General features: G+C 42.1%; 3 protein-coding genes across 5 annotated transcripts; all 3 read right to left on the bottom strand.

Annotated features, from left to right (window-relative positions):
* Nucleotides 1-395: 395 nt before the first annotated feature.
* On the bottom strand, nucleotides 396-2005 carry c2h11orf96 (chromosome 2 C11orf96 homolog). The gene has a single exon (XM_027001085.2). The coding sequence runs from the start codon at nucleotides 1631-1633 to the stop codon at nucleotides 1274-1276; it is 360 nt and encodes a 119-aa protein (XP_026856886.1). The 5' UTR covers nucleotides 1634-2005; the 3' UTR covers nucleotides 396-1273.
* Nucleotides 2006-4421: 2416 nt separating this feature from the next.
* On the bottom strand, nucleotides 4422-11117 carry alkbh3 (alkB homolog 3, alpha-ketoglutarate dependent dioxygenase). 2 transcript variants are annotated; one of them, XM_027001039.2, is made up of 10 exons: nucleotides 11056-11117; nucleotides 10468-10558; nucleotides 10180-10253; nucleotides 10063-10097; nucleotides 9870-9917; nucleotides 9446-9552; nucleotides 8706-8794; nucleotides 8224-8433; nucleotides 7983-8081; nucleotides 4422-6834 (listed from the first exon to the last, which is right to left on the bottom strand). In XM_027001039.2, the coding sequence occupies exons 2-10, from the start codon at nucleotides 10541-10543 to the stop codon at nucleotides 6739-6741; spliced, it is 834 nt and encodes a 277-aa protein (XP_026856840.2). In that variant the 5' UTR covers nucleotides 10544-10558; nucleotides 11056-11117; the 3' UTR covers nucleotides 4422-6738. The 2 variants fall into 2 exon arrangements, with proteins under 2 accessions (XP_026856840.2, XP_026856842.2); XM_027001041.2 differs by having other exon boundaries at nucleotides 10635-11104.
* A 1901-nt stretch (nucleotides 11118-13018) lies between these two features.
* Nucleotides 13019-23432, bottom strand: hsd17b12a (hydroxysteroid (17-beta) dehydrogenase 12a). Of its 2 annotated transcripts, XM_035535035.1 has the most exons (11): nucleotides 23149-23432; nucleotides 17677-17723; nucleotides 17218-17293; nucleotides 15281-15388; nucleotides 15102-15166; nucleotides 14815-14859; nucleotides 14643-14677; nucleotides 14012-14093; nucleotides 13737-13802; nucleotides 13458-13607; nucleotides 13019-13303 (listed from the first exon to the last, which is right to left on the bottom strand). In XM_035535035.1, the coding sequence occupies exons 1-11, from the start codon at nucleotides 23324-23326 to the stop codon at nucleotides 13196-13198; spliced, it is 960 nt and encodes a 319-aa protein (XP_035390928.1). In that variant the 5' UTR covers nucleotides 23327-23432; the 3' UTR covers nucleotides 13019-13195. The 2 variants fall into 2 exon arrangements, with proteins under 2 accessions (XP_035390928.1, XP_035390931.1); XM_035535038.1 differs by lacking the exon at nucleotides 14815-14859.
* Between the last annotated feature and the right edge of the window lie 865 nt (nucleotides 23433-24297).

Raw genomic sequence — 24297 nt, 5'->3', positions numbered from 1 at the left:
GCCTGCTGAAATGTGTTTTCAGTCTTTGAGGCACTGTGTAAATACATGTTATCTCTCCAGAGGGTGGCTGACCACTGATCTCACTCATCTCCATAACAGTTGCCTACTTAGGGAAACAGTAGTGAGTCCAAGAGGCTGAACTGACTAATATTCTAAAAATGTTGCCTTAATCTCCAAATGTGGGATGATCTGTGACTTGCATTAAAGGCTTAATTCTTGGATACGACTGTTATTTCAGGGTGTGTATTTTCTGACTCTTCCTACTTTTCCTTGTTTTGTTCTCACGGCATTTTTCTCCATGCTCCTCCCCCTTCAGATTCATCCTATGGCTGAGCTTGACTTTGTTTAGAGTATATGGAAAAATAACAGGCATACCAAACACAAGGACAGCTGCATAGATGTGCACTAGATTTGTATATATTTATTAAAGTAAGTATGAAATAACTTTAGAAAGATAATAAAGTAAAACAAAGTAAAAAGGCATCATTTTCTGTTTTTGTTTTTGTTTTTTTTGCTTTGAAACTAATTGCGACCTTGCAAGCCCACAATGTCAGCAAAGCACATATCTAATGTAATTGTTATTAACAAGGTAAAAATAATGTGAATAAATATTTGAAACATGTAGAAAGAAAATAGTTTGCTCCTCTCTGAGGTCATTAGTAAATATAATAAAATGACAAACCTCAAGTAACGTCTTCGGTTTTGAAATAGCGCTTTCTATGCAGGCTGCTATGCAGAGTGTGGTGTCTACAGACACCAATGATCCTCTTGCAGGATCGTGATAAAATGTAAAATATCAACACAAATCCATGGACTACAAGCCAAACAGTGGAAACAGTGGGACATTCTCTGTCTGAAATGGACTTTCAGTTGAGTTTCGTGATTCTGTCTCTCCAAATGGAAAAAAACAAACTACAATTTATAGCTCATTATAAATGAACTTTTGATGGCCTCAAGTTTTACATAGCAAATAAAGATTTTTTTTTGGAATATTTAAGTAGTTAGATTTTTATTTATGGTTTTTTTTTTTTTTTTTTTTTTTTTTTTTTTGCGCTACTGCTAAGGAGTGTAAGCAATTCAGCCGGCCACTGCTTGACTGAGTAATATAATATACATAATATACCACAACTATGTTATAGCTGCAAGTATGTTTCAAGACAGGTCTGTGCAACATGATTAGCACACTGGAGTCCAGTTCAGTAAGTCAGCCTTACAAAACACACAGAAAACAAATCACCTGCTTCTATTCTCTCCCACTTTCTCTCTTTCCCAGTCATTGGGCTGAGTCTGAGTCGCTTGAGTCCAAGCTAGCCTGTGTGGGTGTGCTGGTCCTCGGTCCCGCGTGGTGCAAGGTCTGTGTGCTTCTCCTCAGGCTCTCCAGAGACTGCAGAAAGGACCGCCTTGCTCTCTCCTCCTCCAACGGCGAAACCCCTTCCTCCTCCACCTCTGCAATCTCAGCGAACGTCACCGGCTGAGTCTTGAACCTGGCCTCCCGCGGCCGCCGGGGCCGGCTGCGGCCTCGAGCTGGGCCCTTGGGGACAGGTAAGTGCTGTGGGAACTCCTCCATCGCAGAAGCCATGAGGTGGGCTGGAAGCATGGGGAAGCTGGCGGTGTCCATGGGACGCACAGCCATGGGTTGGCACGGAAAGCGCTGGGTGTTCACTCTGTGAGGTGAGCTGGACGTGGCAGCTCCTTCGCTCCCCTTTTCGCGCCTTAACAGAGATTCCAGAGCTGACTTTCTCTGTTTCTCTCTCCTTTGCCTGCTGGAGTTCACGTCTATTCGCAGCTCACAGCTCTCCCGAATCGCAACACGCCCTCCGACACCTGATGTCCTGGTGCGGTGATTTTCAATCCACTAAAGCCTCCCCTCTGGCGCGCTAATCACTTGGCTATCAGAAGTCCTCAGACTCTGCGACTCGCTCACCAATGCAGTGCAATTTTTTCAGAGTCGGTCTCCTGCTTTCTCCTGCCAGGATCTCAGTATGTGGCTTGGTTCTGTGTCAGAGATGAATCCAGCTCAGGCTTTTATAGCTGCTTACACCCTCTAAATCTCCCCACTCTCTGCAGGCTCCTCCCTCCCTGGGAGTAGTCATGGTTCCGGCTACCATACCACTCCCTTGAATAAGACCCCTTAAATAAATGCTTGCTACAGCTGCGGGGGTGGGGGTGGGTAAGAACAAGACACACCACATAACAGACATGATGACTACAGAGATTGACCATTATTTTACATTATGATAAAGAAATTCTACTAAAGTGGCAGTGAACCAGATGTGGACACCATGGTACTAACATGACCACACACATTAAGATATTACAAAGACACATAAACTGCACAGTGCAAAAGATGCACATGTGTGTGCGTGCAGCTGCTGTATCGTTGTCTTATTAACTTCAACTGCGTACTCAGCAGTTCACCCATTCAGCATAGGTTGGGAATAAAACTCCACATTGTTTACTTTCAAGCTCGGCGCTATGAATACCTTTTTGTGCTTTTAAAATTTCCTCACTTTTTAACATTAATTTTATGGATTCCAGTGTAAGATGTAATGGCTTCTTTCATATAGGTCAGCTGTATACAGAGCTCTTGGTATAGTTGACTAGTACATTTTCATGCTAGTCATAGATTGAACTCTGTAGCTCCTTTAAACTGATTGTTGGCCGCTCCGTGTTTTTCCTCACAAGTCCCTTTCTTGCACGATGCTGAGTTTTGAGGGATGGTCTTGTCAAAGCAGTGCCTGGGTCATGCAGCTCCTATTTCCTCACAGTTTATCCAACAGTGCTCACAGGAATATCCAAACACTTGGATGTTATTTTGTAGCCTTTCCCTATCTTGTGTATGTCTATAACTTCATCTCTAATTTCCTTAGAACGCTCCTTGTTCTTTGTTTTCACAGCTTTCCTTCAGTTTTTCAGTCTGACAAAAGTTATGGGGGACTTTTATCTAGAAACGGTGATTCTTTTAATGATTAGCAGAGATTCGTGATTAACGATTAGGCAGATTGTAAAGCAGTTATGTCCTCACTATGGCAATATCTTTCATCAGTTGGAGCCTCCACAGCACATGGTTTGAGTACTTATGCAAACAGACTTTTTGATTTATTGCTTTTTGTCATGGAATATTCTCTTACATAATATCAATACTGCTTTAACAAATTAAATTTGAGGGTCAGTCTTTTAAAATAAAATATGAAAATATGACAGCACAAAATCTTAATTTGTGCTGTCATTTGTAATTCAGTTGATTCAGATGCTTTGTAAGGGCATTGCAAGGCACTGTAAATGTGGTATAAACTGTGGGTGGTTGTCATGGCAGCACATACACGAAACACATGATCCCGACCTACTATGTCATGTACCTAACAAGTGTATCTGTTATCATTCTCACTCTCTTTCTCTCTGCTTTGTGCCCAGATCTGTCTTTAGGACTATAATTACCTCTTACAAGACCATCAGCCATGGAGCATGTACATGAATCCTCAGCCCAGAGGTGTACTAGTCAACGTCAGAGCAGAAGAGGGGCAGGGTGACGTAAGGCACTACAACCACGCTTTTTCTGTCACGTCCCCTTAAGATTAACCCTAAAAAGCAAAGGGGATATCACACTAGGGTACACCCACCCTCCCCGCCCACATATTCCTGTTGCTCATACTCCAAAGGCCAAGGGGTAAGTATGAGTTGCTGATTTACTATGACTCATGCTATTTTTGGAAGGGAAGGCACTCACTTATCGCATCCAGCAAATACTCCTCTAGACAATATATGTCCAGTAACATCATGTGATACAGGCGCAGGGGTGCTCTTCAGACCGTGTATCTGGTGAATGTGTAGTAAACCTGATTTATGCCCTATCCCTGTTGCCTGTCGAGATCAGCATGCTGTTGCAAGATGGGATACCAGACAGGAGACGGGATATCAGATAAGAGATGGGATATGAAACAGGTTCAGGCAGCAAAGTCTCTAACAGCCTCTCTAATTTTTCCAGATTTCACTCAAGCTGTTTAGAGACCTTTGCAACAGTAACCTGGGTAATACAGTGGCTTTTTTCTAAAGGGACCTGTATATGTCTGTATGGAGAGAAGCAAAGACTAATTTTATCTATGACTTACCTGCTTGACCACAGCCAGCAGCAGTAACAGCTGGTAATTCATTAAGACCATCAGACTTGCTTCCTTTTCAGCCTCTTAAAGGGTTGTCAACTCATGAGTTACACTTTGAAATGAGAAACAAAATAAAGAATGGATATATCAGCTTTTGACTGCTTTTAAAGTCATATTTGACAGTATCTGGGTTATTCTTTAAGGCATCAATGTCCTTGTCTTAATTAGCAAGAGGGCTCAATTCATATCTTCTGCTCGGTTGGGCTAGAGTGTGTCAGAACTGAGTAAGGACATAGAGGTAGGTTGCACAATTTTGTTTATTATGTCACACAGGTGTTGAGGTCACATGCCTGCCTCAAACAGCCTTCAACATAAGTATTCTTGCTGAGATTTGAAACGGAGTCCATTTGAGTTGACATTCACAAGCAATTTCATTCAAATGAAGTAGATGTTCTAATGACACATTTTACTCAAAAACATGGACTACAATGTAAAGAAAGTGATAAAGAAAAACAGCAAATATTCATTATTTGACATATGAAAGTCAAACGAAAGAACAGTGGTGGCAGTGTCCTAAGCACTAAACAGAACACACATGGTGAACTGTTTTGAATTTGAGAGCTAATGAGGGCTGGAGTACTGCCCTCACAGATGGATGACTGAAGCCTGCTACTACTGTGGGTGTAGGTATATTTGGGGTGGTGTTGGTTTGGAAAATGCACACAGGTCCGCTATGTCTACTATGTCTATTCCCATTCACATTACTCAAAACATGACCAAGTTCACGCAGATCTGATAATACATCAAAATATCTCAACACACTGAAAAACAGGCCAGCTACACCTATCTGATATAGGAGGGGAGAATGTTGACATGGCATTGATAACAGAGAGCTTTCTGTTTGGATAGGTATCTCAGGCAGCTGAAGTTAGTGCTTTGGTTCTAGCCTACATGGTACTAATGGAGCAAGGTGGTGGGGTGAGTGGAAACACAAGTCGCCTGGTTCTTATGCAACAACTGAAAGCAGAGTCAGCCAGTTGGACTCAGAGGGGAACCATTTTCCAGCATTGAAGCAGACATGGACAACTAATATGTAGACATGGCTAACAAAGCATATCCAGAGTTATCGTGAGTACATTTACTGGCGCACATTTTTTCAGTGACTTACCATAAGAGATTTGGGAACAGGGGCATGACATTGGAAGGATTGGACTGGACTATACTCAAAAGACATGCCAGTCACAGGAGACATTGTTTTTGCCAAATGTACAAATAAAAGTATCCTCTGAAAAACTTGAAAAGCAAATGTGTTCCCTTTCCCTCTCTCACACATCATGAGTTGCGTCAGTAAAAGGTTAGGCCCACTGAACCCATTACAGTAAACAGAATGAGCTATTGCATTCCAGCACAGACGCAGCAAGAGCCTGACTTTCCAAACACGGCTCGGTTTTTATTGGTTCTCACAAGTGGCCCAAGGCAAAGCCTGTGAAGTATTAAGGTACACAGTGTAGCTTTAATTAAACTTCTGTAACAAATCACTACAAGTAGATCACAGCAAGCAACGAGGGATTTATTCTCTCGTAACAGGTACAAGCTGTGATAAAGGTCCTTGGTTAAAATCTTGAGGTTACAATTTTCCAAAGCACTGAGGCTATACTAATAGCTAGTAGTATAAATCAGTCTAGATTACATATGCAGTTAAATAATAGCAACACTTTCCTTAAATCAAAGGGTCACTGAGTACAATGAGCATCATAAGACCTTTGTATACATTCAGCTTTGTTAACCTTTAAAACAGAAGCACATCTGAAAATGTGTGTGCAGGACATGAGCAAATGATAAATGAGCAAGTCACCTTTGTTTTCATAGAGAGCATAAATGTCTGGAAAACCAATCCAGCATAAGATGTGTTTGAAAGCACAGATATCCATTCAGATCCTAACCCAGCTTCAAACTGCACATGAACTGCACTCATTGCATAAAAGAGCAGTTTGCCCACATACAAAGAACTGCCTCCAAGTGTGCATGCATAAGAGCTGTGTCTGTAACCAAAGTATGAACAACTGTCTGGGTCAATACTGAACATTTTTGTACCTTTTAACATGTGCTTGTGGGCCTTGTAATTCTCTTGTAATACTAAAACTATTAGAAGCAATAACAAAGGTTGTTACCTACACTGAACAAAATGCCTTTAGAAACTTTGTAGCATCTTAAGCAAAAAACAAAAAATGCTTACTTAGGAGGTGCAAATTAACATACATTTGGCTACATTATTATAAGTCACTCAGTTGAACAGAAAAATCGTTTAAACAAAAATTTTGTTTGTTTCAAATAACATCTTAAAACCCAATAAGTAGACGTTATGTTTAAGTAATCATTTAATATCTTCAAAGATCATTTTGCAGAACAGTATGACCACCACCGAAAAGGGCTACTTCACTATGTAAGATATTATGTTGCAGCAGAGTCTGTTTCCTTATTTGGTGAACACGACAACGCAATCCATCATTATTTTGTTGATGTTCTGCAAGTGTTCGAGAAAGACCAAATTCCTTTATCAGTTTCATTCCCTGCCTCTGTTGCTGATTGCTTCCAACTCTCCACTTCTCCTCTAGCCCGTCTTCTTCATGGTTATCTGTCATCTGTTGGACGGCTGTTCTGGTTCTGGGTAGGTTGTACGGAAGGTCAGGTTTATCCTAGGGCCTCGGTCATGGTATTCCTTCGCCACCTGATGCTGTTTGAAATTTACAGGAAAAGTGAAACTCATAAGAGCCTTAAATAAGCTTGAGTGAAAAAAAAGACAGTTGCACCATAAGCAGTCTTTTGGAACACATCCAAAAGATTTGAGATGTTTTTTTGAAAAGTTGTTCAAATAAACTCAAGGCTCAGTGCTTCTGCTTTCCAACCAATCACATGAATATAGACAAATGCCTGTTTTACTGTGCATGTGCTTTGTGACGTGATCGTGTTGTGGCCCTCTATGCTCACGTCCTCCATGCCCAGTTTGGATCAGTATGATACATATTTCAGTGAGGAATTTTAGAGCAACCTGAGTCTCTGGGGATCCATATATAAAGAAAAGCTCCATCAAGAAAGGGTACCAGTATGCAGTTATGCAATGTTTCCCTACATCTATAAATATTTAGTGCATATTTCAAAGCACACTTGTGTCTAAGTAATAAAGTTCCCACAGCTGCTTTCAGACACATTCCAAGATCAAATTGAGACAGTCTCAGTTGTTACCATAAAACTCTTTGACCTTTCTCCCCCCCCCCACTTTATACTCTGTAAGCAGGCCTATAGTTGGTCTCCGTGCCAGCATCCAACAGCAACTCTACAGCAGAGGTGAATAACCTCCTACAGACTTTTAGCATTTAGCTGGCAAGTTGACAACACAGGGCCCTCTCATCACCCTACCGCCTCCTTAGCGCAAGGCTCAAATCTTAAGCTCTGGACAGAACTGGTACCATTGCGACATGCTCATTTTTCTTTTTGATGTTTTTTCTTCAACCTAAACCTTAAGGACACTGCAGATCTCTGCACAGTATGTACCAAGGTCTTCTTCCTGACTTCCAAATCCAGTTAACAAGATGTTCGGTGTCTACAATAGTAAATCTAATTGGTACTTTCAGCTTCTTTTCTTCATTTCTGTTCTGGCAATTTCCTTCACTTTTAACAATTAATAAAGTATCTGTGTTTGCAGACTACAGAGGCTGCAGATACATGTTGCTCCTGTCTGTCTTATCTGCTTCATCAAATTTTCATTACCGAGGTGTCCATGATGAAAATGTGAAATGAAAGTGAAGCACTTCCTTCCCTCATAATCAATGAGCAAGATTTCTTAAAGTTTTTTTTTTAACAGTGCTATAAGAAGGTGTATACCTGCCAGTCATCTTGAGTGCATCCTTCCATTACTAGGAGTGTCCCATGACTCATTGGTACCCTCAGTTTCTCTACATATTTGTAGTCTCCATTCTCCTCCTAAAAAAAACAAACAAACTATTTATATGTAATACATAAGTACACATGCACCAATAAAGGACCACTCAAAGATTTAAGCCAGCCTTTACTCTGTTGCTTATGAAGTCCAGTGCTGTAAACAATACCAAAGCAGTCGACTCACTGGAGGAGGTTTCTTCCGGAGGCTAAAGACTCGTGTGTCCCCCAGACTGAGAGAGGCAATGGTGGGGTGAGGGCCCAAAGAGGACTCGTCATCACTGTGCCAAGCAATGCTGTCCTTCCCATCACGGTACAAGTTACATAGTAACGAGTTAAAGGTGTGAGAGGTCTCACGCTCAACGGTCTGACGCAGCGTTGTGAGGACAGGATGCCACTATAGGAGCAAGAAAAGTTGTCCGGTTGTGTGAAAAGGGAGAAAGTGAACATGGGAGAAGGCAACAGAAACACATAAAGCTAGATAATTTTTTCAATTTCAAACATTGTGACAAAATTTTTTATTACCTCAACACAAGTAAGAAACAATAAAATCAGTAAAAACGGTAATAATGCACAATACATTCATATGGGGGTGTTTACATTTATGTTAAATCCTATTTATACAAGGTGTTTTAAGAATTGTATGTATAAAGAGAAAGTATCTGAAACCTGAGGGTTAGCTTGCAATGTGGAGTGAGAATACGTGTAAGGCAGTTCTCCGTACCAACAAGTCAACCTGGGTTCCTCGTATGCTCCCCCTAAGCAAGGCAATATTTAGGCAATATACAGTGCTTAGTAATTTATACTCATCTTCTCATGCCTATGGTCGACAAGCAAGAGAATTCATATTTGTACGCAACACATATGCACACACACATTTATCTGGTTTCTCTTATCTGTAAGTTTAACCGTAATGCACTTTATTTAATTTCCTTTATAAGGAGTTGCAAGTCTATGCCAGTTCCCAAGATTTATTTTTAACATTTTTTTTTTCCAGCTTGTTCCAAATATGGCAATAAATCAAAGTGATTTGCAGAACAAAAGTGTGTTTTGCCAAAAAGGGGCTTCATTTAGGCTTCAATTAAACTTTGTATTGCTTGTCCAAAGAAAATATTTATTCTTTTGGTATATTTAAGCCTTTTTAACATGCTGCCACTTCTGGAAAGGATCATCCAAAGTGCTGGAGGCAGTAGCAGGTCTGCCAGTTTAGAGAGGAAGAGGGACTGGAAAAAGTGAGTCATCATGAACACACAAACAAACACACACACACATACACCCTCCTTACTTGTCACTTCTTTTAATTTTGCATTTGGCCATATAGAATCTGAGCTTAACTTTCAAATTTAACACACTAAGAGTAAATGTCTTCTTTCCTACCAGCTGGCACAACTTTATTTGTTAGCGCTCACCCATCATGCCATAATTGGTCTTCTGTGACCACGGCAGCTCAGCCAGCAGTGTTGCCAACATCCAGTCAGCTTCCTCCATGGTCAGAAACCTGGGTAACAGCCGGAGTCTGGGAGGAACACAAATAACAGGGTCCGTAGGGGTGGATTTTCTTCCAGAAATACCTGGACCTCTGATGAGACATCAAGACTGTGGCTACAGCAAAACTATATTGCAGCGGCTGCTTAGATGTTACTCAACTCAGCCAATGCAGCACACACTCTAGCAAGCGGCACCCGGAAAAACACACACTTATATGATCTCCTGTGTCACTGGTCACACATTGCTCATTAATGTAAAAATGTGTTTCTGTTATAAGAGAGCTCACCTAAGAGGCAGAATCAATTTTCAGCGGAAATATGTGAATGGTTATCTAGTCATAGCTACCTGGACACTCCTGTGGGACCCTGGCTGATCTCATAGACCCCAGCCTCTCTGAGAATAGGGGAAATAGCACTTTTAATTAATTAATGCATTTAATTAATGTAAGCATAATTTAGATAGAATTATACTATACTAACATTAGCTTTGTACTGAAACTAATTCTGTGTTTTTCAGTAAGAAAATTAAGGCCACTCACTCTATTGTCTTGTCCTCAGGTATCACTCTAATGGGCTGGAATAAATATGAACAGATGTACAGGGGAAAGACCTTGCCAACGTGGCCCTCAAGACACAGAACATTAGTTGGCACTTACATTAGTTGGTTGATGGAACTCAAATGTTCTTGGTCCAGTGTTCCATGGCCCAGTCACTGGCTGCCCACCTGACACTGAAACATTGTTATGATTGCATCAACCATGCATTAGTAAAACCAAGTGCACGATTTCAGTGTTTATAGTTGAAAATAAACCCAAATGTGGTCGTGACATTTAATGCGACATTACAAACACGAATATGATATATACATTAATTTTTAAACCCAATTAGGTAGCACAATTTCAGGACCAGTTTATAGACTAAAATAGTCTTAGGTCCTTGCCTACCTGTAGGGCGTGCTGGTTTGGGCAACGGTTTTGCCCAGGAACCCTGCACTCTCGCTCTCTGACGTTTATCACCCATAAAGTTGAACTAAACCTGAAAGAGATGTGTCAAAAGTAATATTTTACAGATTGCCCTCCAATCCTAGAGGGTGACAGGCTATTTCACAGACCTTGCTGCCACCTTCAGGTGTACCGAAATGCAAGTTATGCAGTTAGCTAACCTAGCTAGAGCAGGAGGCTATGTAAATGAAACCTAGTCTCCGCTGTTTCATCGTTACTGAATAAACTGGCAATTACACAGAGAAGGTAGGAAGTTAATTTATTCATATGCACACAGTGCGGCTATAGTTTAGCAGAAAGTCTAAAGCAAACTGAAACACGTCGGTGGACTTCGCTAGCCAGCTATGCTAGGTCAGCTAATTTAGCTAGGCTAGCTAATTAAGAGTTAAATGTATCCAAACCCAAAACCAGACTTTTTAATATAGCTAACATGGCTGATATAAACAGTTTAATGTTTTATCAAAGGTTGGCAAAGTTTCGAGATCACATTTTACTGACCGAACATGTACAGACATATCTAATCTATTCTACCTAGCTATATCGGTAGCCGTGTAGCGTTCTAAGAGAGTCAGTGTGTCCAAATAATATGTCCGGCATAACTCAACGACTATCTCCCCAATGGTTCCCATGTAGTGTTGGAACAGACAGACATACGGTAAAATGGATAATTTTTCAAATTACATATATTCATCTAACAAATATAAATTGATTTAAAATATATTGGTCACAAGAAGCTATTATGTATTTAGTGATGGGTTTCTTGTGTTCTAAAGCCTAAATTAGCTTGTGAGCACTTTGTTCTTTGATAGTGACATGGGTTTTAAATTCAGACACATTGATCATGGATTATTTGATATTTTTATATTCCATGGTCCATCACTCAGATTCCATTTGATTTGCCAGAACATGTCCCAATACCAAAGTCTCAGAACCATTTTCTCAGGGATATTCACACTGTAGAAAAATGGCAAGCACCCTTCCTTAACCAAATGTGAAAAGCCTCCAGCAGGAGGTTGACCTGTCATGGCTGTGATCTATTATAGTCAGAGTACAATAAGCTATGAGCCTTCTGTAGTTTCCATCTCAAGGAAGTTACTAAAACTACAGACACTAAAATACAAGGATAAGCACTTCAAAATAGAAAACTACCACTCAGATTGTAACTGACTACATTTTCTTCAAACAAGTTGACTTGAAAGTGCATACATTACTCAAATGTAACTTAAAATACCTACAGGAGTCTTGATATCTACATTTTGGATCTTAACTTCTGACCTGTCTAAATTATTCAAATATGCTCTTACATGCCAATATCATATTCCTCAAGGTATCCATTTGTGAAGTTAAGCAAATGTGCCCAATTCAGGATTTTAAAATTCACCTAAAGTGAAAATGTTTCTCATGATTTGAAAAATTAATGACTTAAGAATCTTCTGCTGATACATTTGGTTGATTCTGACCAATAGAAAATACTGTAATGTTCCATCATCTGCTGGCCCAACTACTGTTAGGAATTGGAGAAGAAAGCCAATACTACAATCTAGTACCATATTAAAAGTCACATCTTTATTTGAAACACTTTATAAATTGGTCATTTTAACAACATACATTAATTTAACAACAAAAAGGCACACCATTATCCAAGCTTAGTGTTTGGAATGCAAACATTCAAGTTTTCCATCCGATGCAGCCACTGCAGGTCAAATACCTTAGCATCTCCATTTGACTGGTTTTGGTCAGCGGGGGAGGGGGGGGGGAGGCAAAGCCATCTAAAGTGGCTACACACTTAAGTGGAAGATTTACAAGTCCAGCAAGTGCATCACTGTCCAAATCAGACTAGCAGCTAGTAAAGATCTCCTTTCAATAACCATGACCAATTTCCTGCATATTACTGTAAGGCACATCAATTTGAATGATCAGAGATTGACATGAGTGTCCAAAGTGGATCATATAAAAAGCACCATTAGAAACTTATACATGTTAAAGTAAAACACCCCAAACCCCCACCACCAATTTTATAAATAGAATACAGTCATGTTACAATATGTAAAAAGAAAAGATAAAAATGCCAATACTCATTTGATCATTCAAAAACAGCAAGAGGCATTGTATAAATTCACCTTCTTATTTGACTGTAAACAATCACTACAGGGGACTGGAAGTCAGTAGGCAGGTACATCTCACACACACACACACACTCTCAAAGACCCTCTGCTTACAACAGCAGTGACAACAGCCCTCCATGCACCAACATTTCAAATCCTGTACTGAAAGCTACTCCCACTCCCAAATTAACCCAGCCAATGGAAAAATGCACACCAAGTTAAAGCCCAGGTCTGAACTACTTCATTCAAGATGCATCAGTGCAACACCTGTGTGTCAGTAGTTCTTGTTTCACATTATACACACACACACACAATATATATATATATATATATATATATATATATATATATATATATATATATATATATATATATATATATATATATATATATATATATATATATATATATATAAAAAAAAAAAATCAAGTCAAAAGGCAGCAGTACTTCAAAAGCATTGACAAAACTACCCAAACACTGATTTGAGGTCTGGCAGGGATATTAAACCGAGCTGAAGGAAAGCACAGTTTGAGATGGAGTTTTTCCTTTTAAATAATGGCTTCGAGCTATCTCAGCTTTCTCCTCCTGAGGTAGCCACCGCGCTGAGCCTTGTTCATGCGCAGGGCAAAGAAGGTTACCACACACCTGGGAGCCAGAACAGTGGTCACCCATCCCTGCAGCACATAAAGAAAAAGGCCAGTGGGTATTACAATCAAGGTCACATGTCAGTCTCTCCCATCAATGCAGGATGTCTTTAGACAAAGCCCGTAGGCTGGTGGTATGCAAGCCATGGTTTTTTTCGGGGGGGGGTGGGAGTCCTGTTCTTACCATGACTGCATGTGGAAAGTAGCCATTGGTCTGTTCCTGCAGCCCCACAGTGGTCAGCTCTGCCGCTACATAACGCTCAGGGGTGGGCTTATCTAGAGTGGGATTCCTGATTTTCGTCATCTTGGTGGCGACAAAGAAAGGCAGCACACTCTGCAGAGTAGAGGCATTTAACACAAATGCAGCTTTCTGGGTCCAGAGCAACAGCAAAAGCCCATTATAGAAGTACTGACATGTGAAGTACTAAAAGGAGAGCTAGATGGAAGACAGGCGCACTCTGACCTGGATAATGATCCCCTTGCTCTTGTACTCTGCTTGAAGTCCGCGGGAGAAAAAGTCAACAAAAGCCTAGAAAGATTAAGCCGCCCACACCCACCAAAAACAAAACACTTTATATTCCGATTCTTATGCAGAAAAGCACCATGTTTATACTGCAGTCATTATACTGGACAACTTGGCCAAACCTCCAAAAAAATAAATGAGGATTCACTTGCTTCTAAAATTGGTGAACATGAACGTAATCTGTGTTTAGTGGGCCGGTGACAATCAGCACTTGCCTTGGTGGCGGAGTACACTGTCAGCAGGGGGACTGGGTACATGCCACTGGCAGAGGAGATGTTCAGGACAACACCTTTAGCTCTGAAACAGAGAGTCTTTAGCTCAGCATCGCTTTGAACCAGATGGCTGGGGGGGGGGGGAACCCCACAAGAAATGGTTCAGACAGGGAAATGCATAGATTAATACAATACTGTTTTGAGTACATTTTAAGTATGCACATGGGTGCATGAGCGCATGTGCACACAATTTATAGTCGCCTTGTGCGTGTTGCCATGGCACCAGCTTGCTCATGCAGTATCCCTGCAGCTGCAGTAGTGTGCTTTAGAGAGCTGAGGTTGGTCCCATTTGAACAAAATTTTCCCAGCTCAGTGATTGGTTGTACTGGGTCATGTGTAACTAGAGGGCCAATCAGAGGGACGCATTTGTTACCTAGCCCAACAAGCCATTTTTTTTTTTTTAATTTAGAAAGGAGGGGGAAAAAAAAAAAAAAAAAAAAAAAAAAAAAAAAAAAAAAAAGTGTAGGGGAATAAGGGGCAGAGCTGGACACCAGAAAGATCGCTGCCCAGACATCTGGTGCCATGCTTCAGCATTTGCTCCAATTCCAATTAGGAAATTCTCAAAACTCCTCACCTAGATTCCATTCTGGGCAACACCAGACGAGTCATCTGATGAGGGAATGAGAGAGATGTTACTACAGAAGAGCAAGACACTGCTGCCTTTGCTCCATTACATAGCTATTTAAGTCATATTAAGCCATATGAACCCTTTTGCTTTGAAATGGTGCCCAAATGTAAATACTTACTTGACAAACTGATGTGATATTGACATTGATCATTGTGTTAATGAACTGAAACAGAGTTGCAATGAGGACTTTAGCACCAAGTACTTCTCAGTAAATTAATTCAATGTGTTAAGCCATTAGGTTTACATACAAGGGGAACACAAATCAGCATAAACACGTAAAACACCATTGTGCTAAAACGACACTTATGAGGTCTTAAGTCAAAGTAAAAACATGGCTGACTTCAGGTACATTGTCCAGACCTGGTACAAAAATATTACAACTGAACTGAAGTCAATTCTACTCACGTTGTCCAGATCAGGGATGTGCAAGAAGAATTCCGGGTAAGGGTAGGAGATGCCCACGTTGTTAACTATAGAGCAAAAAGTATTCTACAGTCACATCAGTCCAGCAAAACTCAAACTGAAAAATACTGCAGTCTTATTTTTCTTCCCTGTGTAATTAATCAAGTCAAATTCAAACTCACCAAGGACTCCTATTTCTAGTCCAGCAAGCGCAGCTTCAATCTTGGGGTAGATGTCCACTTGACTGAAATCTACAGCAACAGTCTTGGTCGCCACATTATACAGAGACTCTGCAAAGAACAAAAAAAGTAAAACAACTTGTAACATCCGAGACATCTATATGCTTGGCAAACAGCATTTTTGATGACAACTCCTACACAACACTTTTTTAAATACTTGGAGAAAAACCACAATAAGCATTGAATGGCAAGTCTTGGACAGCAGGGGGTGCTGTGTGCCAAGAAGTGAGCCACACTGCAACTTCCCACACCCCTCCTATGCTTCTGTTGATCTGCCTGCAGCAATTAGAACGTATTGTCCAAAGACTCATTTGTCTGAACCCTGTTCGAGGGAGGTAGGAGAGGAAAATTCCTCCAATGCATCCATTGCCACGTAGAACATGTATATGAGCAGACAGTTGGCTTCAGGAGGTGGTTGGGCGGGGTACTACAGGCCAGTGAATATGATCTAATAAGACAATTTTAAGATTTCATAATGGTCTCATTAAATCATGTTTAAAAGGTTTCTGGCTTTAAATAGCTTCGTGACTAACAAAAGTGGTCTTGGTGACTCCACACCCCCGCACTGCTGGGGCATTGGATGAGGCGTGAGCACAGAGTGCCAGGTTTGGCAGGGAGAGACCTAGCTCGTGACTACCCATAACCCCACTCCCCCTCCCCCGACGCTCCCCTCACTGAGACTTCAGCACGACTGTGCTTACGGCAGACGGCTATCTGCAGAGCCCCCCATCACCAACTGCTTCTCTTCCACTCCCTTGCCCACATGTGTGCATGCATGCACACACTAAAACCAGTAATACCCAATAGGATGCCACAAATACAAGGGGGAAAACAAACAAACAGACAAACAAACACCCCAGTGTAGAGAGGTAACAGAATAAAACACATTAAGTGAAAGCAACAGTGGCTAATTCTGCAGTGAGCACAGAAGCAGGGCCAGAATATCCCCTCCCTTGAGGCAGAAGGCTCCCCAGTTCACAAATAGTCACTCATTCAGCCTGCAGAGACAGAGGGAGTGGCAGACAGAGCAAAGTCCATAGCAACTTCACCTCCATTCAGAAAAGGCAGAACAGCATTTGTGAAAGGGTGATGGGTGGAGTGTCACAAAACTAAAAGGGATGATTTTACCACCTTAGGAACTGGCATTTCTGAACCAACCCAAGTGGTATTCATTTTTCTATTAAAACAGACACTTAGTACATAGAGGAGACAGTGCGTAGCATAAAAAGAGAAGTGTGGATTAGCAGCGGGTGTGCAGCAGGGAGGGGTGCCCACATCAACAAGCGTTTAGATGGAGATCCTCATATCACGCCCCGTGCACTCAACCCTGAAAATTTCCATGACGACAGTCATCAGAAAGGATTCCAGCATTTGCAAGGAGGGGACTGTGAATGAAAAGGTTCTCATGGCTATGGGGGTGCTGGGACAACATTCAGCTGGAGAGGAATTTAAAGGGTAATGGGGTTAGACTGCCTGTAGAAAGTATGCATAAGAGATTTGGGTGGCATGGTCAAGCTAAGATGCTGGGTGCATCTTAAGTTCCATGTTCATGTCAGAGTGGAGGACAAGTCTAATTTCACTCTATAAATGAAGACAGACAAGGTGGAGGTTTGTGTTTGCATCCCAGACCAGGGTTAGGGGTCAGTGGCAACTCTATTGAATAAGATAGACAAAGGGCACCTGCAGCTGTGTGTTGTGTTCAGACTGTGTACGCTTGCCAGGCTGCATTAGCTCTCAGGCCAGTCAGCTCTCCAGACTCCTCCACTGGGTCTTTCAGGACAGCACCAAAAATAAGCCTGGCTTCATTAACATTAGAAGGTCTGTGTTTTAGAGTTAGTGGGGTTGTGGTGTGTTCACTTGCTGCCATCACACATACACACCGAGGGACTGGGCAACATCGTTCAACTTCTCTTGAGAGCGGCTGATGAGAATCATGGAGAAACCTCGTTGAGCAAGCTGAGAAACAAAAGCACAGATTAGCACATGGGTCATACAAGTTACTGCATCACACCTGCTCTGTCAAATATAATAGACTATATGAAGAAAGGCTCCTCAGAATCTCCAGTGTCCACCGTCATTGCGCTTAAACAAAAAGACCGTTCTCTACTGATCAGTCCTTTCAGAAGTTTTCCCCCCCTAGCAGTTTTGTAACCTCACAAGAAGTGTCAAGAAAATTGCTGACAAAGTAAGCGCATGTTGGCATGCAAGAAGAGACCCCTTTTCTACAAGCAGTCCTGCATTCACCCTCCCTCCCTCCTGTGGCCTCCGAGAGAAACCCATCTCTGGTGATGAGTCACCATGCTCTCTGTGGAGAGAGAGAAAAGGAGAGGAACCCTTACCTCCTCTGCATAGGATTTCCCAATTCCATCTGTAGCTCCTGTCACCACTGGAAAGAGAGGGGGGGGGGGGGAATATATATCATAACTGAAATCAAGGAGAGGGGTCAGCTAGGAGGAACATTTGTCAAAACCCCTTGCAGAAACAGACACCTTTACATTTATTGAAGACTGAGGTTATGAATTCCAAACAAGTACTTTAGTCAAAAAAAAAAAAAAAAAAAAAAAGTGGTTATTACAGTACATGTAGGATATCTGCATCTCTGGAGGCCATGATGGCCTTGTACGCAAAAAGCTACACCGCACCCATCATCTTGTATGAAGATGACAGTCAGGAATCATTGCAGCTGGCAAGAGAGTTTTAGCACTGTAAAAAATGTGAACACACCTGCTAGAAACACAAGTACGTTTACTATTCCGCCAGTTAACCCAGTTGTGGTTTGATGGCAAGACTGTGGTGTCACTTTAGTGGTTTAAGCAAGCCAACAATCCTGAAGCGCTGGTCACCATAGGTTGTTCCTCCACAACCTGACAATTTAGGAGGAATGAAACCATGGACTTAAAAAAAAAAAAAAAAGGGGGGGGGGGGGACACCAAAACAACCTTATATTTAGTTTTGGAAGGGGCACCTTTAAAAACAACCACCAAGACAACTTCTCCATAAATCTCAGACCGAAACACCCTCAGCTCATCACTGGCTGCCTGGATCAGTCCGTCATTCACTAGAGCAATTCTGTTGGCTAGAAGTGGATGGAGGAAAGGAGGGAGGCAGTGCGCTGACGTCCAGAGCCCAACAGGACGGGAGGGGTGAGCAGGGATCCTGGGGACTGCCAGAAATAGCAACAAGAGGAGAGGAGGAGACTGCGCAAAGTCAAGGGATGAAGAGGGAGAACTCGATTCACTAGTTATTTTTAAGGCTGTGTTACGAATCTAACACTTTCTGGCTCAAAAACGTCAACGGGCTGAACTGCACGCAATAGGATCAGTATCTGAAATTGCAGACAAAGTTAATTTGGGGCCCCATGACAATCCAAGAACAGTGTAGCCTCAACCTCGCGGGGAAATTGTTAAAGAACACGGACCACTGTGGCCATTAGACTTAGTTAGGGAGTGATACCTCAAGCTTATGAAAGTTGTACATTTCGGCATGAAATTCTACACAAATTCTGGCTGTCAATTCTTGACACAGCATTCCTGTTATATTAGAGAAGTCAGATGAAGGCAAACTGCTAGGCCACCCATCACTCCATGGGACTCCTCAGTCAACATTCCTCTAGACAGTACTTGGGCAGTGCACTCACCCATAAATGGTGACAGCCAAGAGTTTCAGGAATGCAAAGGTCAAGCATGTGTACATTTTCACGTGCAGAGGAACACGAGCAAAGGTCAGAGTGGAGAAAGTGCAGTGTACAAAAGCATCTGTCTAGTTAGATGTGCTCATTTAAATCATAGGCCTTATACAAGACCATGTGACATTGTTGGGAAAGACGAACTGAACTTTCCACTTTTATTTAAGTTCTACCATACATTCTGACCCGCACAAGTCTAAAACAACGTCCAAAACAGCTCCTTCCTCCCAGGCCCATTAGCCCCTCCCACACAAGTGCCCCGAGCAGGGCTTCACTGCCCTCGTGAGCTGCACAAGCTGCCACGTGACTACTACGAGAACTGCTGACGCACGACCCCAGACGTGCTCACGTACTGCATACAAACGGTGAGCGTGCATGCATGTTTCTGCTATAACCATGAGCCATTGCTTAGTCTTCTCCATCCAAATTTGCATGCGAGTGTGGAGTCAGACTTATGAGGATTATTAATCAATTTCTTAAATTCCCTCCCCTTAACATGAAGCTTGTGTGACGGCTGTTGGTAGGGGCGTGCTTGTGAACATCACGTTCAGAAATGTGTCCTGCACGGCCGCATTAGCCCCACTCCCCTTCAGTCTTGCCAAGCTAAAAAAAGCAGCGCAGGGAATAAAAATAGCTGCCGTGTCTGGAACAGCCGCTCCACCTGAATACCAACAACATGCCGCTCTCCCTTCATCCCCGCAACCCCCACCCACTCACTGCTTTCCCCAGCAACTCGGCTCACCGTGGTGTGCCTGCTGCACAGCACTCGAGACCCTTATGCAGAACTCTTCTCTATTGAACAGGGTATTCCACTTGCTCACTCTACATAGAAGGAATTTCATAGTGAGCTAGCATGTACATAGAGTTTTGTACACTGGTCCTGCACAAACGAACCAACTAATTAATCTCATTAGATCTTTGGTATAGAGAGGAGATATAGCTCTGGGACACACCATCAAAGAGGCTTTTACTTTTTGCAATCTGCTCCCCACCCCATTGAATGGGTTGGTCCTTCTTTGGCTCAATAGCTCTGCAGAATATGCTGAACTACCCACTCACAAACCTCCTCCCACTCCCCAGAGCTGCACATCATGCTTTAAATAGCATTGGTCTGTCACATAGCCAGGAGAAAAACTACACAACAGGGCATTTCAGCACCCAAAATAGCAGTGCTACTCAAAATGGTAATTGGGGGGGGGGGGGGGGGGGGGGGGAAACAAACAAAAAACAACAAAACCCCAGAACTGCTTATTCTGTAGGACAGCTGCAATCTTGACAAGGTTCATTAACAAGAATTGGTCTTGTGCAGGCGCTACATCCATTCTACATGCCTGAGGGACAGCTAGTGCTCTGAAGCACCAAGCTGATGCTTCTGGACAAATGCATCCATTTTACCTGCCTGACGTTCTTCCTGTCAGACATGGTTGATTAACAGGCAAGCAATTAAACAGATGATGGTTGAAGTAGTGTAATAAGAGATGCTAAACAGCAAGTACAGATGCAAATATTTTTACCGTGACCACCCATTTGCCCAACCCCACCTCCCCAAATCATGTTTGCGAAAATGTTGGTTCAGTGTAGCACAAAGCATGCCAAACATGTAGAGATTGGGACTAGATATGCAAGTATTTAAAAAATAAAAATCCAAAACTGATCAAAATGGAAAAGCTAAATAGAAAACCCCCTTTTCTGGAATTAAATAAATAAAACTGGCTGAGTCGTGACGAGAGGGGGGGAAAGGGGGGGAAAAAAAAAAAAAAAAGTACCCAGGATTCAACACAATCACATGGCGAGTGTGTTGGTCACATGAATGGCAGTGTTCATGCCCCTCCCCTGCCTTTAACAGCGACCCACAGACCCTCTTCCACCCCACAGAAGAGAGGCTACATTCTCTCATCATTCTTAGCACACTCAGGATGAATGGCAGTTATCACAAACCTGTCATTTTTCCTATTCCCAATTACCATAATTTAGGTTTAGTCAGTGAAGCTACACAGCCCCCCCCCCCCCCCCCCCCCCCCAACAACAAGACAAAGTTTACTCCTATACAAGAGAACAGTCTAGGAGGAGGAGGGGGGAGATTGCATGTACACACACACACACACACACAAGAGACTAATTAAAAAAGAATCTCCAAAACCTCATTACTGAAATGAAGGACGGAAAAATTAACTACATTAAAGTTAACGTTACTGGGTAACAAGTAAGGTTAAAAATGGGTAAAATGAGGGCTCATTAGAACTGCATCAGAAGATTGATCCAAACGAAAGGACTAGCTTGACGGGCACAACGGGATGCGATTTTCAAGTTCAACAGCAGGGGTCTCCTGAACATTGCGGTGAATACCACAAATTGATACAGGAACACGGATCACTTTTGTAAGGAAAAACAAAATTAACGAAAATACTTCATATACTTCAAGTCCAGGAGCAAATCTTAGGCAGCTCTGAATCATGCGTACTATTCTTAAAACCTGTTGGGAGAGGGAAACTTGTTAGACTGGACTGTAACGTGTTAGAGGAAACAGCTTGCATTTGGCAATCACATGCCAAACACTTGATGCATTGAAATTCGTGAAGAGGAGGACACTACAATCCATGTATAAAGAAAGATACTTACTAACCAAGATCTACAACATAATATCCGATAAAGCAGGAGGCTGCCTTACAATCATAAGGAATATTCGAGAAGCTGAAACTAGCTATTGCTCAACCGGACAGGACCTGCGCTTCAGGAATTACAAGATAAGGAACGTTTCTCCTTCCACCTGAATTTAGTCACCTCCAGCTCACCTGTACCTAGATGCTTAAGACGCTACACTCACTGAAAGAATGCAAGACAGGTCAAACTGGAACCCGGATTCATTATTTCAGGGAGTGGCACGAGTATATCGGCTCCAGTTTACAATTAATTTAACAGACATCGCGTCGATTAACGCAACGAATTACTTTCAAGCATGAAATCACAGCGGCCTGGGCTAAAGTAAAGCAAAAATGCGAGTCGTTTTCCGAGCCGTCAGCCGTCATTAACCAGGCAAGGCGCTAGGGGGCCGAAGTGGTTCGAGCCTGCCTCCCTCGCAAGTGCAAGGCATGTCGTTGTATTTGGGTTTTTTTGTAATTCGTAACAATGCGATGAATTACAGTGAAGTAACCAGATAACATATCCAAGCATGTCGTGTGAATATTCTTAACTAGGTTTTAGTAGAACTTTCAGTATGCAGACCGACTTAGAAACCTACCCTCAAAAGCCACACGTGGTATGGACCCGCATTATAATTAAGATTGGCGTTTTAAACTGCGTCATGTTGCCAAAACCAACCTATATGCCCCTACAAAATAAAAGGAGCAGCTGCGCACGGCAGTACCTGACTAGAATACACCAAGCGTTTAACCTCTATTTTTAATATAGTAAAATGACCGAATCATTCAAAAAAAATATGTCAGCAGACGCGCAGCACCTCAGCCTAGACGAGAAACTGGATAACTGGGTCAGGTTAGGCCGATCAAACACAGGACAAGATACAAAAGAAGGGGGGGGAAAAAAAAAAAAAAAAAGAATGTAAAGATCATGAGATATGGCTTGCCACCCTCCAACACTGACGTCCATGAACCGTAACCACGTTATTAAAAAGAGAAAAAAATGCTTAAAAACTTAATCTGATTAATGCAATTACTAAATTTCCCCACACATTAATGGATAGCCCGTTTCAATAAAGACGGCAATGATTTAGTCTGACTTCATCTCAGTGACTCAGAACCTGCGATTATCTGCGCACAGTCCACGAATGTATGGCGCAATCTGTCAACCTGAGACACTTATCGCCTCTTTATGGACCATACGTGTGAATATTATGTGGTTAGTTTCTTAGTTAATCTGGTAGGGTTTTTCCTTAACATACATTTTGTAACCTTAATACATGTGAAACATTACATGTTGACTTTGGATGTGTCAAAGATGAATCTGTTGCGGCAAAATGGAATAAAAGTTCAATTAGTAGTACTTGTAAAATCTATGAAGTTCAATCACATCTACAGTTTTCAGTTGAACGCTCATAATCCCCTTTATACTTAGTGCTTGTGGCTCAGCTACTGACGGTTTCCCGTTTGAATGAATGAATTCAACTCACCTGCCCATTTTCCCAATTTGGGGGAGAGTAAATCTCCATTTCCCAGCACCCATATCCTAAAGCCGGAGAGAATGTGGTACACCAGCCACAACACCAGCGAGACTGTGGTAAGTGCACCGACCCAGTACAACGGTTTCTCGGCTAACTGAAGCATCTCCACCACGTTAAACAACTCCATGTATACGGCTGGCCGTGCGTGGTGTCTGACCCACAAAATTAGGCGATATGCACTGATTTAACGATACAATGTGCGAGCCCCTTTATAAGCAGGTGGTGGCATCAACCCCCACAACTCCTCAAACATACTAGTCTATCCAGATTTAAGTGCACACCCCCACCTACTCCTTCACCGCCCAAGCACGCCCACATTCATCGTTGATTGGACGAAACTCCTATCCGCCAGAGGAAACTTACCATTCTTTGGTTAATTTTTGCGTCAATCACAAAGGCTCCATTCTCATTCATCAGATTCTCTGTCTCAAAGGGGTGGGTCGAGAGCGGTGGTAGTTGAAAAACGATTGGACAAACATTATGGTAACCGCCATTCAAATAATTCCATTGGTTGTAATTCAGAACAGGTTTTCTGTTTCAGTCAGGATTATGAAACCTCCAAATCCACGTTTTCAACTAACAGCCCCCTCTATTTTATGAATGAAGCTTTTCACCTATTGGTCAGACAAGAATGTATTCGCCCGCCTTCCGTGTAATTTCTGGACGATACTATTTGATGGAAGGTACGCCGGTCGTACTCCTTCGTGGGTGATGCCTCACACATGACTCATCGGCCACACAAAAAAGAACAAGTCGACCAATTTGGAGTATGATGGCATAGTATGTTAAAAACTGAATGGCAGGACAAGAACATATTACAAACACTTCTAGAATACCCTAACCCTTTACCAGTTATGAAAAGTGGCTACGCATGTCCTTCATTATACCGCATTTGGAAATAGTTTCCATTGGTAGCAAAAAACTACAATTACCAGACAGGCCTCTCACGAAGACTCGCGAGAAGCTTTGAGATCTTGGTTTTACAAATACGGAAGAGAAGCTTGGATTATGTAAACATTGAGGTAGATAGTAGCAATGCACAGGAGTAACGTGTGAAAATTTGTGTTACGTGATGTGAAAATGAATCCTGCACACTCA

The sequence above is a fragment of the Electrophorus electricus genome, chromosome 2, assembly GCF_013358815.1.
Source record: "Electrophorus electricus isolate fEleEle1 chromosome 2, fEleEle1.pri, whole genome shotgun sequence".
Lineage (NCBI taxonomy): Eukaryota > Metazoa > Chordata > Actinopteri > Gymnotiformes > Gymnotidae > Electrophorus > Electrophorus electricus.
This window is presented reverse-complemented; position numbering and strand designations above follow the sequence as displayed.

What these genes read in the sequence shown, in the direction of transcription:
- alkbh3 (XM_027001039.2), bottom strand. Translation starts at nt 10,543, where the DNA reads ATGGGTGATAAACGTCAGAGAGCGAGAGTGCAGGGTTCCTGGGCAAAA. An exon ending in AGTTCCATCAACCAACTAAT is followed by an intron (nt 10,098 to 10,179) that starts GTAAGTGCCAAC and finishes TATTTATTCCAG; the next exon opens with CCCATTAGAGTGATACCTGA. An exon ending in CCTGAGGACAAGACAATAGA is followed by an intron (nt 9,918 to 10,062) that starts GTGAGTGGCCTT and finishes CCCTATTCTCAG; the next exon opens with AGAGGCTGGGGTCTATGAGA.
- hsd17b12a (XM_035535035.1), bottom strand. Translation starts at nt 23,326, where the DNA reads ATGGAGTTGTTTAACGTGGTGGAGATGCTTCAGTTAGCCGAGAAACCG. An exon ending in ACTAGAAATAGGAGTCCTTG is followed by an intron (nt 15,167 to 15,280) that starts GTGAGTTTGAAT and finishes TTTGCTCTATAG; the next exon opens with TTAACAACGTGGGCATCTCC. An exon ending in TTGCCCAGAATGGAATCTAG is followed by an intron (nt 14,094 to 14,642) that starts GTGAGGAGTTTT and finishes TCTCTGTTTCAG; the next exon opens with AGCTAAAGGTGTTGTCCTGA.
- c2h11orf96 (XM_027001085.2), bottom strand. Translation starts at nt 1,633, where the DNA reads ATGGCTGTGCGTCCCATGGACACCGCCAGCTTCCCCATGCTTCCAGCC.